This window comes from Oxyura jamaicensis, chromosome 3 (genome assembly GCF_011077185.1).
Source record: "Oxyura jamaicensis isolate SHBP4307 breed ruddy duck chromosome 3, BPBGC_Ojam_1.0, whole genome shotgun sequence".
Classification (NCBI taxonomy): domain Eukaryota; kingdom Metazoa; phylum Chordata; class Aves; order Anseriformes; family Anatidae; genus Oxyura; species Oxyura jamaicensis.
This window is the reverse complement of record NC_048895.1, coordinates 22018823-22031234: the sequence shown is the minus strand read 5'-3', so window position 1 is coordinate 22031234 and position 12412 is coordinate 22018823. Positions and strand designations below refer to the sequence as shown.

Below are 12412 nucleotides of genomic sequence, written 5' to 3'. Positions count from 1 at the left end.
GTATAGCATCAGAATATTTACTGCCAGACAAATAGAAACAGTTGTTAAAGTTTCTGGATTAGATCTTGCTTTCAGTAACTTCAGTGTAAGTTTAAGATAACTCCTCTGAAATCAATATAATCACCACTGAACTGAGAGATCAGTAAGTACTGTTGAGCTGAGAGCAGAATTTTATGCATTGCATTCAGAAATAAAATGATTTTTTCTAGATATAAAAAGCAGATGTCAGTTAGGTTTTACATTTCGTCATGGTAAGTCTTTAAACCATCTGGGAAGAAAGCTGCAAAACAATTGGTTATAGTTATTTAAACCTTGTCCTATGGCTGCTGCAGCATTCTTACAGCATAGCTTTATGGTTGGCAAAATTGTACTGGCTGATAGCAATCTGCCAGAAGTAATATTTGATCACAGGGATAGTTCCCAAATGAGAAAGGTGCTTTTCATAGCATTTAGGAAGATGCATCTTGATTTGTACAAATTTGAAGCTACTAAAAAGTACTACTTAAGAGAAAAGCTGCCTGTTCTTTTATTTGGAATGTCCTAGAAACTGCCTGCAGTCCAGTGAGGTATGTACAGGAGGACATCTCAGTCATCAGCATGTTCTCTTTCAGAGAGCTGTGTCTTGGATCAGCATATTTTTCCAGTATGGAGAGTTCTCACTGAAGCTGTTTTATAAGTGCCTGGCTTGCATTAGTTGAGTAAGAAGATTTTGTGAGTTGCCTATCAGGCAGTCCATGTTTTTTTCTTAGATAGAAATGGCAAATCCATCTCTTTTCAGTGTTAAGGAAGTTATAGTCCAGTCCAATGTTTGTTCACAGCACAAACACATAGTACAAAGTGATGGCTTGAGATCTTTATATATGGAAGCTGCTAGAGGAACATGAAACAATTTTAAAAGGGTGATCCTGCAATTTATCATTCACTCATCAGTGTGTATTTGATGATGAAGCAGGGGAGTGTTATTTCTGTCATATAGTGTGCTGTGTGTTCCTCCTGCATGCTTACCCCAAAGCTTTGTTTCCAGGGAAAGGAGGCCCATTGTCTTAAAGTAGAGAGAGGCAGGTGCCTCCAGAGGGCAACTCAGGACACGAGGGTTAAGTGCTACTGTGCTCCTCAGCTTTTGGAAGTGCTTGCTTTCTCTGCTGCTAATACTGAGTATCTGAAAAGACTAGTCTCCCAATCTTAAAATAGGTCTAATTTTAGACTAGTCTCCCAGTCTAAAATTAGTGTAAATTAGCTCTGTATAATTTAGGCATATAAACTAATCCATAGTTAGTTGATGTAAATGTGCCCACCTATGTTCAAGAAAGATAAATGGAAATGGCAGCAAGAGAAGAAAAAACCTGGCAAGATGATACAGGGAAGAGAAAATCATGTGCAATACATGACAGGATGAACAGCAAAAGGAAAGTACAATTAAGCTGAAGCAATATTGTGGCAAATATGACAAAAAGTACGATCTGCTCACACATGCCTATAGGTTAAGAATTAGAAGTATTTTCGTAAGTGCCTGACTGAGGTACTAGAATCAACATGCAGTTGGAATAGAGGTGTGCAAAAAATGTGAATATTTTGAAGAGAACTCTCAATATGTATCTGAAGGTATTTCTACCAATGCATGTCAGTGTATAAACAGCTTAATGACTTCTTAGTTCTGTGATCTAATGTGATAAAAGATTTCTGTGGTCCCTTGTGCCCAGAACTACACAATGTGGATTTTTTGCTGGATACAGTCAGTAGTATATGAAAAACACTGCACTTTGTTAATATGTATAATTTCATTGTCCATGTTTCTGGAAAGAGTAAATGATTCAAGAATAAAAGGCACAGAATGTCTATTCTGCTTAGTGAGAGAGTTTCCCAGCAAATCAGGCATTTCTCATTAGCTTTAAAGGGCAGTAGTCCAGATACATGTCTCAGTTTATTAATGAAAGCATAGATTCCCCTGAAATATATCCATGAGAATATAGCTCCTCACTCCCCCAGTCTGTACAATAAGTAAACAAATGTGTGGTTCTAGTCAGGAAATTAAAAAAGATTAATGACAGTTTTGTACCTTTATTTTAAGTAGAGTCTGAACTTTGGAGGCAGATGAGCAAAATAGCCTGCTGTAAAAGATAATTTCATTTGCCAAAATGAAACTACCTTCCAGTATTAATACTGTAATGAAATGGTTTGAAATATGAACTAAGAATCTTTAGGAAAAAGATGCCAACTGTTACCGTGTTCAGTAGTTATTCCTATAAACAATTACATCCATGTAAAAAGCTTTATGATTTTATTTTCATCATTGTCAGGCTGAGCTCTGTAGCTGTCATACTTTGCAGTCTTCCCTCCAGTGACAAGCACATTGACAACATGTTATACTCCACATTGATTTTACAGTTAAGGAGCTGATTGTGATATATAGGGATTTTAAGAATTCAGCTGAGAGGCTGACTTTTGCCTTTTATCATTCCATTAAAATTTTATAACCATCTTTTTCATGTCATTTCATCCATGAATTCTTACTTTAGAAAGTGATAGCTACTGCTGTGAACATAACTTTTCTCATGTTCAGAGCTTTTTATTGTATTAGCAAACTATCCCAATTATAGTTAATACTCATGTTTTACATAATTGTGGTGACCCTTTCAACCAAGCAGTATTGTGCTAGTTGATTTGTATATAAAATTAGATGATTCTGCTTGCCATTTAAAAAGCAGCTATACTGAATGAGTGTTGGGGACCAGGATTTAATGCTTTCCCATCCAGTGGGGCCAATTAAGCATCTCTCAAACGTCTTGTTTGAACTGAGAGAGTCTTAAAAGTCTCTCTTTTAAAAGGGCAGTAGGGAATGTATAGGTAGTTATGCTAGCTACCAGAGTATGCTTGTCTGAGAGGGGTGGTGGGACTAGGGGGACCCAAATTTAAGTTTGAAACCACCTAGCATACATTACACATTGTCCTTAAAGAATATGCCTAAACACAGGGGGGAGTTGAAGCACAGGTTCAGCTAAATTATCTTAAATGTTTCACCTGTAATGCCAGCAACTTGATCAGTACAAATAGAAATGCTTATCCATCCCCTCCCAACAAAAAGCTCAATTGTTGTGGTTTTGTTCTGTTTTGTTTTTTCCTCCTGCAGAAGCTCACAGTAAGAGGGTTAATTAGATAACATGCTAGTTTGTAGCGCAGTGGTAAATATTGTATCTTTCAATCTCCCTTCTCCCCATTAAACAAGAATTTGCAGCAACTTATTTTCAAGATCTTCAATTCCAAAGCAAATCTCCCTCCCTCACCACTACATTCCAGCATTTTTTTTTTGTTTTACAGAATATACGTCTAATTCAGGTTTACACCCCCACCCCTCTGTCTTTCAGTGAAGTCTGAATAATGGACCAAATTTTGTTCCAGCTTATGACCTAATTGATTTTGCCCAAGAGTACATGCAAATAGAATTGGATTGCTCTTTACAACAGATCATCTTTTATACTTGTAAATTCAGAGATCTAAATTAATCCTAGAGTGCACAAGCATTAATATAAAACTCCATCCTTATTATCACTGTGAGTAGAACAGGAATTGTGATATGGATGAGTTTTATGGAGTTGCTTTGTGATGCATCATATAATGAAAGAAAAAACACTGTTACTTTTTCAAATTTAAAAGCCAAAAAAAAAAAAAAAAGAAGAGGAAGAAGAAAAGAAAAAGAAAAAGCTTGCTATCCCAATTTTACATCACTGTTTCCACAGACATCATTGTAATAATACTGATTTACGTCTCTCTGTATGTAGGAGGAGAATTGGGACTTCTGACTGCTTCAGCTGTTATTCTAAAAGAGAGAAAAAGCCAGTCTTTGTGCTGGATTTATCTGTTTTCTAGCACCCCTATTTTCATTCTCTCTCCCTCTTTCTCTTTTTTCTATTTACTTAAACATTTGCAGGAATTATTTAATTTCTGGTGAAGTAAATTATTCTTCCTATACAGATACTGGTACTTGTACTTCCTATACAGATACTGGTACTTTGGACAGCATGCCACTTCACTAGGAATTAAATAATGGAGTTGTTGACTGCTGTGGAATTCAGTAATGCTATGTCATGTATCCCGGAGTCTTAGCATGCACATAACCACTAATGAATATAAAATTTTCAACCCTTAACATTTGAAACTTGCCTCCCTGAAATCTTCAAACCTAAAGCTATTTTAAACAATTACTAAATCCAAGTGTATCTTTTTTTAAGATTTCAATAAAATATAATGTTCACAGAAAAATCTCATAAATGTCAAAATTGCTATGGGCAGAATAGGGGGAATATAGTATTTTCTTGATCCGCTGTAGCAATTTATAGATTTCAGGACGTGGTTTATAAGAATGCTAAATGTTCTGGAATTACAGCTGTTACTGATCAGTGATTGAGCCAGATTTGTGTTATTGCACCATGTTCTTGCTTGTACCTAGAGAGCAGTAAAGCCTCAATATAATAAAAAGCACCTGCATTTTAAATGAAATTTCAATTGAAAAACTTAACAGCCCTTCAAATTGCAGAATTTAACGCAGCCCAGTAAAGCTTAAATAACACTTTGCCTCCACAGGCTGAGGGTTTTGCATTCAAGGTGACTTGATTGTGTCGCATGGTGAAATTATTTACAATTAAGGAATTTCTCTGGAGGGCTGCAGAGTATTTGCTGTTCCACAACACCTATGCAGGCATATGGTCGGTCTTTTTCAGTATTCATGGAAGCTCCTGAACCTTTATGATAATTGAATCAGTTAGAGTGCTGAGTGGAGCAAGCATAAAACCTGTTAACCTAAAGGTCAGATCTGTGCATTGTTTATTTATCAGTAGGTGAAAGAGCTAAATCGGCAGCTTCTGTCACAGTCACAGTAAAAAATCACCTATAATATTAACAGGGAGTAGATAAATTGCAAAAAATGGATTAGAATTATAAACAGAATGAAGTAAAATATTGAATATATAATGAGAGATGCAGTAGGGGCTTACCGAGCTGTAAAATATGCAGCTTTGTTATGCCTGTGCTGTTGGTTGCAATCAGTAGCTAGCGCTCTAGAAAGTATCAACAATAGCTAGAACTGCAGTTCTATATTGATACTTAGCCTTGCATTTTTTCGACATGCTAATGGCATCAATTGGACACTGTTGAGATATATGAGGAAAAAGATGCAGATGAGGGAAGGAAGGTGTGCTTATAGAGCAGCTTGCCTTTGAGGAGAGAACCATATTCATCCCTTGAAACACTGGGCCTACAGTTTTTGAAGAGATAAACTGGTAGATTTGAACTTCTTTCATCATTTTGAAACACACTTGATGAATTCCACTTCCTACCACTTTTACAACTCACAGACTATTAGTAATTTTTCTTTCCCTTCTTTTCTGTTACAGAACCTGGACCTTTAGATCCACCACTTCTACTGAATGTTACATCAAGGGCAGCAAGCATCGCCTGGCAGCGTCCTTTAAAGCAAAATGGCGTTATCACTCATTACAATATTTACCAAAATGGCCAGCTGCATGCTACAGTGCTAGGAGCTACCTCTAATTGCACTGTAGAGGACTTGCATCCTTACACTGTCTATGTGTTTCAGGTAGAAGGATGCACATCTAAAGGATGCTCTCTTTCACCCAAGACTCCATCAATCCAGACTCTTCCAGATGCACCTGAAGGTATTCATGCTCCAGAGCTGTATTCTGATACTCCAACCTCCGTGGTTATATCCTGGCAACCACCTGATTACCCGAATGGTTTGGTGGACAACCTTACAATAGAAAGGAAAGTAAAAGGGACAGAACAAATATCAACTGTGGTGACTCTCCCTTTCAGTCAGTCCATGAGCTATATTGACCAGAGTACTGCTCTGAGCCCTTGGCAGAAATTTGAATACAGGATACTTATGAGCACTCTTCATGGAGGGATGAACAGCAGTGCATGGTCAGAAGTTACCACTCGACCATCAAGACCTGCTGGTGTTCAGCCACCTGATGCAGAAGTGCTGGGACCACATTCAGTTAAGGTAGGAGTAATTTTCATCACCTTGTGACTTTAACAGGTTTCTCTTGTAGCAACGGTGTATTTAAGAGAGACATCCATGGGCTGAGCCAAGAGATTTCTTTGCTGCAGGGGTAGCTAAATGCTTAGTGTCTGTCCTTTGGCTCAAAAGCATTACATTCCTTTCTATTTTTCCTTTACACCAGCATCTTGTCATTATACTCCAGATCATTTTTTTCTTTATACACCTGACTTAGTATGAATATTAAACTTGATGCTTACCTTTAAGTTTCTAAGATCGAAAATGACCTACTACCTTGCCCAAAATTTCAAGGTTTCATTAAAATGCTAAGAAGTAACAAGAATTTTAATGTAATTAAGTCTTAAATTTAACTATCAGATTTTGTAAAATAGCTCATGAAGAAAAAAATAGCATTATTGTTCTCCTGATTTATGAAAGAATAGTCTTACAGGACTACCTAGGAAGTTTTCAATTATTCGCATCATTCTGTTGGGAATGAACTCTAGAGGACAGGATAACTACCATTGTTTTGGCTTGCATACAAACTTCATTCAAGGGAAATTAGTGTAACCAAACAAGAGGGATTTTTGTAGCTTAGAAGCCTCTTTTGTGTAAATACACACATGCTTCCATGGATTCAGTCTTGTACTAATGCCAAAAGTATTGGTACAGTAGCTTGCTCAACAGAGCACAAAACAAAGGACATTTGCATAAGATTGAAGTTCATCTGTTTGATTTATTATTTTTGGTATACATTGTATTTTCAAAAGGTAAACATAGAGTGGTTGCTACCAATGTAGTCTAAGTAGTTTAAGGGTGTGAATCCGAGCAGTAAACCAATCCTGATTTTTTGCTTTGTTCACATATAACATTAAGCTATGAAAAAAGCCACTCACCATTAGACAAAAAAAATTCCTGAGCTCTTAAAATTATGTTTTAATGTGTAAGGAATTGCTTGTTACCTCCACATTAATGGCAAATGAGTTCAGTATGAGTACAATGGTTACCGTAAGAATTAATAATGATCGACCACTACTAATTGTGATGAATTGCTAGACTGCTTATTGGAGATTTGGGCTCTCTACATCTAGGACTCTGCACTCTGTACTTCTGTAGATATATCTTAGTATCTACCATGATTTATAGCGAAGTATATTTCATGGATTTACCAGAAGAATTAATGCTAAGTAAACAGTAGCGCTAGTTCAATTGCATGCTTACACACATGTCCACATTTTATTACATGAGATTTTACACATTGGCTCTATTTTTTGTGCTCTATTTGAGCACAGAAAAGAAGTCAGTACAACCTTTAATGCTTCAGTTAATGTGATAAGAGCATAATAATTGCATATCTTACCCATCTTTTTTTTTTTCTCCAAGTGCAGTCAACACTCAATCCCAATTATAAAAGCCCATGAGTTATCAGTGGCCTTGTCATTCTTTACTGGGTGTCTTTTCTTGAGATCAGAGGTGTGTGCTGTAATTTTATTGTCTTTTGCTCAGTTCCAAGATTCAGGAATCTACCCATACTGAAAGTCAGTTTGATCATTTATTTCTTTTGAAACCTGAAATCAGGCAGCTCTGTCTTCATTCTGTAATAATTTAATTTCAATTAAACAATGCTTTTCAATTTTTGTTTTTCTTTTTTTTTTTATTTTTTTTTTGTTTCAATTAAACAATGTTTTTTGATTTTTGTTTTTAGTCTGTTAAGACTAATTTCTATCAAAGATACTGAAGCTTGGATGTTTTTATTTCCAAAGCTTGGTTTTATGGTTCATTTTACTTGATTTTAAATATTTAGGATAAAATGTTCAAAATAATTAAAGGTGGCAGTGTTTTATAGAGAAAAGTGACTTATGTGGACATCTTTCCAAATATACCATCATCTGAGTATCTGTCTTGTAGTGAAAATTCTCTTTTTCAATGTACCAAATATTGGTATCTTTTGCCAATGCTCACACAAATTCTTTTAACTCATCTAGTATTTTATTTAATTTAGTTTTGTTTATTTAGTTTTGTTTAATTTGATAGTTATCATAATTTCAGGGGAAGGGGCACCCAAAAATACCCTAGAGGACTAATGAAAATACTTGGTACAATTTCTGTGCATTCCATGGATGAAACATTATTTTACTTCTGATTTCTAAGGTTCTAAGTCTTTTTACAAAGTCTTAGGATTTCGCCTACTTGTCCACGAGAGCAGAGGCTTTTAGCTTTTTTATTCTTATATTATTAATATCATTCATGATATTTTCAAAAAGCTGAAATAAGGTTATAGGTCCAGAAGCGCTCACTGCACTACATAACTGAAGAGATTATGACGAGGGCTTGTTGCACCCAGCGGTTTTCTCACCTTCTGCTTTTTTGTAGATGGGAGCACCAGAGGAAACAACTGGGATTTCACCTCACTTGTTAGTCTTCTTGCAGGTCAAATGGATTAGCTTGCTAGCAGAGGAGTTGTTTCCTTCTCTTACATTTTATTGCAAGTTCATAAGGCTCAGAAAGCAGCCAGTGGATATTGCCATGGTGTTGAAGCTATGTAGTGGCCTCTATGACTGTTCTGTGGTAGAAGAATATGAAAAGAATGTGGTAGCATCCATTTTAAAACATTTGCTTATTTTTCCCTATGTTTTCAGACTAGAGGGGAGATCTGAAAAGCTGCTCTGCAAGGCCCTGGTGTGTCTTCACCCCAGACAGCTGGTAGTTTTCCAGACAGAATGAAGTTTCATAGGAAGATTGTCACTTGCTGGTTGAAAAGGTTTTGTGTGTGGAAATAGGATGGATCTGATTTGGAAGTGCTTTATGTTGCTGCCTTTAAACTCTGAGGAGTCCCAGAAAGGCAGACTTTCTCTCCTGAGTAGCCTTCCATCAAATCAAATTTGTGGAGTCTGCCTGTGCTGTACAACAGTCTCATCTTATTCAGTATCTACAACAGTAAATCTTAAGCAGAGAATACAAAATAAGCCATCTCTTCTGAAAGGAGCCACCATGAGAGTTTAATTACCTCTTGCCCTAGAGAGAGCTGTCCTTCCAGGTTAGCAGAGAAAGTATTGGAAGGGCACTGTGGGAAAGATTAGCAAGAGGCTCCTTTACCAAGCCAGAGTTGCAAATCAATAGAGGCTTTCAGCTGTCAGTGCAACCAATCCCTAAACCATGAGCGCAAATATTTACTTATACTGAAAACAGAGAGAATTTATTAAAAGAGAGAGAGGGAGAGAGAAAGAGAGAGAGAATCATATTTCCATTCCTTTATTTAGTCATAGAATCAATATGAATGATTTGAGGATGTGAAGAATTCAAAGCACTCCGGGATAGTACTCACTTGAGTATACAGCTTATTTTCCTAGACCAAAGCTTTCACTCTGCAAGGAGGAAAATATCAGCACAGCAGGTCAATCTTGGCATAAACACTTCTGATGTGTATGTTGTCCTTTAGCATTCTATTTTAATCAGAATGGACTGGTATCTCTCAATAACATTTAACTTGCTTTCTTTTGTGCAACAGAAAGTGTATAGCTGTTGATAATTTTTAAAGTACCCAATTCTGTGACACCTGCATGATATTTTTTAATATTTGCTGAATTGATAATGTTCATGGTAGCAGAGTATACTGTGCAATAAACTGCTTTTGTGGCTGATTAAATGCCAAAGTGAAGTGGAGGTATTCAGCAACTGCAAAAGCCGTTTATTTAGTATATGCCAATGCCATGAACATTATTCCTGTTACACAAGATTTGCTATACCCTAATGTACAGAAGTATAAAAGAAATTGTTTCCTTTTCTGGTGAAGGTTGCAATTGCTGTGCTGCTTCAATCTCACACTTCACACTGATATGACATTCAGGAATGTAGCTAGGTTGAATGCCTTGAGAAAGAGGCTGGTTTACACAGTGAATAATTATTTGAAGGAGTTCTTTGTGTAGGAGAAGCATTATGTGGCTGGGTATGCTGAACTAAATTAACTGTAGTATGTAAATTATCCAACTTTGTCCATGTAACTTTAGATAGGAAGTCTTCAGATACGAAGTCTACACTTTTATTGCTGTGGTTCTCCCTTGAGGGCTTTGGCCTGGGGTAGACAGCTGTAATCTTGATTATTGGCTTAACTTGGGACTTGCTGATGTATGTTTTCCTGTACTGTTCTCCCTTACCGACCAATGCTGCCACCCGGACCACTGAGAGGCAGGAAGCTGCAGCTATTTTCTGTCTTTTTTTATATATAACTTTTCCAAATGTGGCACAACCTTTACTTAATCCTGATGTTTCTCTCAAGGGGAAAGGAGATTTTTTCTTCTTGGTGCTCAGGTAGGTGATAAGAGAATGATATCCTCCTGATTGAATTAAATGAGTACTTTATTGGCATATAATTCTTGTGCCATGGCATCCCTCATGGTAATATCAGTTACAGAAATTTCTTTCAAATTTATTAAATAGAAAATAAGAAAAAATAATTTAAAAATATATGTCATTGACTTCTCTCTTAAAGTATGTTATATGTGCTGTCAGAAATGCAGTGTAACTGTTTCTGTAGCACCAAACTGTCATTCTTCTTTCTAATTTCTTTTGTTGCATGTTGATTTCATATCATGTCATTCATTTCGTAAGGATTACTTCTGTATCCTAAGTATTTTCCCATGACTTTGCTGACTGAGGAAGGGTTGCAGGCTTTGATTTCCATTGTCATTTGTGTTTGCTGTTACCCTCGGAGGTGACAGTTCCTTACTTTACAGTTCACCTGCTATTCTTTTCTTTGTGTAGAAGCAGCTGCAGCAAAGACAGATAGTATTCCAGCCTGCAGATCAAACAATGTCTTCAGTTTGCTGTCTACAAGATGTTCAAGACATGCAGTCTGCAACTTTTCTTTACAGAAGATTATCTTTTATTGCTACAGAGTGATAAATTTTCTAGTAGCTGTTTCTCAGATTTGACTATTAATTATATTTTCAAGTGAGGAAACAAAATTAACAAGGCTCTATTTTTATAGTCGTCTTCTGTCCTTCTGACTGTGTTTTGCTAGATACCTGTTGCTCTGCAAACAGGCTAGGACTGCAAAGCCCAAAAGAAAGATTCCAGTTGTATGGAATGGATGCCACTTACACATTTAAACCAAGCATGAAATAGCTTTAGTTAATTTGAGTATCATTCATGAAAAGAAAAATGTTTTCTTTACCAATTTACCCACATCCTATAGAATTACAGTTATAGATACATGTTCTGGACTTGCTTTTTTCTCACACTTCAGTGTTTGCTGTCCTGTGAAGTTGCTTCTGATGACAGAATGTTGGATGCTACTGAAATAACTACATGGTCAGTGATGTTGGTGACTAACACAGGGGTGATCCTTTAGCATTTTACCTCTGTGGTAAAGCATGATGCTGTCAAGAAGATCCTTCCTCTCTTCCATTTTAAACTTCTGGTCCTTTGCTATTTCATTCTCAAAATGCCTCAAACTGCAGTTACCTAAGAACATAATTTTGTGAATATGAACAACCCCAATATCTAGGCTTTGTACACTAAATGGAGATGCATGGAGATGCAAGGACAAATAGCAGCTTCATTTTGGGGAGAAAAAAAAAAAAAAAAAGGACTTTATTCACTTCTGTTCCAGTTTTATGCAGGTGTGCCTAGTGCACTGAGGAAATTGTTTAGGAGTGATCAATCCTTGTGTGAAGATTGCCTTGTAATGCTGCTAAGGTCAGTGAGACCTTGGTTTATTTGCCACATAAGTGCTGCTTGAGTGACTTAGGTACACCAACACCCATAAGAACAACCTTAACTTGCACACCAGAGGTTCTCCACATTTTAGGGTTGTGATTTCTTGCACAGCTTGCTCATTTGATGCAGATCATACAGGGGGGTGAATTAATCAGGGTTTCATCAGCATATCCCCCTCCCTTTCATACAGCTTCAGAAGTTTTTCTGGTAGCAATCTGTTACTGCAAACCTGATTGTACAGTTCTCCCATGGTAGTGTTTGCTGAAGCTGGATACAATTCATCTGCAAAGTCTATGAAAGTAATTATCATTGACCTTTGTCAGGTTTTGCTCTTCTATTGTGATACTGGCTCTTAGCTGAGTCCTAGTATAATTTCTGTGAGGCCAGATACCAACTTCTTCCAACTCTACCCCCTCCCCCCCTTTTTTTTTGAAGAGGAGTGCAGTCCAGTGCACAGAGCACAGAATTATTTGGGGTACCAAATCCTTCTTTCCAGCTTTGCTTTTTCTCTGTAACATGACTTAGTCTGGGATTTAGTCTATTCATCTGTAAAAATGGAATCATGATACTTGCAATTTGAGACTTACAACATGCTTTGAGACTAACAGTGAAAAGGTCTCAGTAGTGTATTTATTACATTCTGTTTGTAGATGTTACAGGCAGCAGCAAGGAGAAACTAGA

General features: G+C 36.8%; 1 protein-coding gene and 1 long non-coding RNA gene across 2 annotated transcripts in view; one reads left to right on the top strand and one right to left on the bottom strand.

Moving 5' to 3' along the window:
• USH2A (usherin) overlaps positions 1–12412 on the top strand; it is a 414223-nt gene that overhangs the window by 280810 nt on the left and 121001 nt on the right. The window contains exon 41 of the mRNA XM_035320952.1: positions 5388–6016. Coding sequence (XP_035176843.1) covers positions 5388–6016 — 629 coding nt within the window. The remainder of the gene's footprint in view (positions 1–5387; positions 6017–12412) is intronic.
• LOC118163880 lies at positions 8482–11480 on the bottom strand. The gene is made up of 2 exons (XR_004749233.1): positions 10740–11480; positions 8482–9378 (listed from the first exon to the last, which is right to left on the bottom strand). It is a non-coding gene; the product is annotated as an uncharacterized LOC118163880 (long non-coding RNA).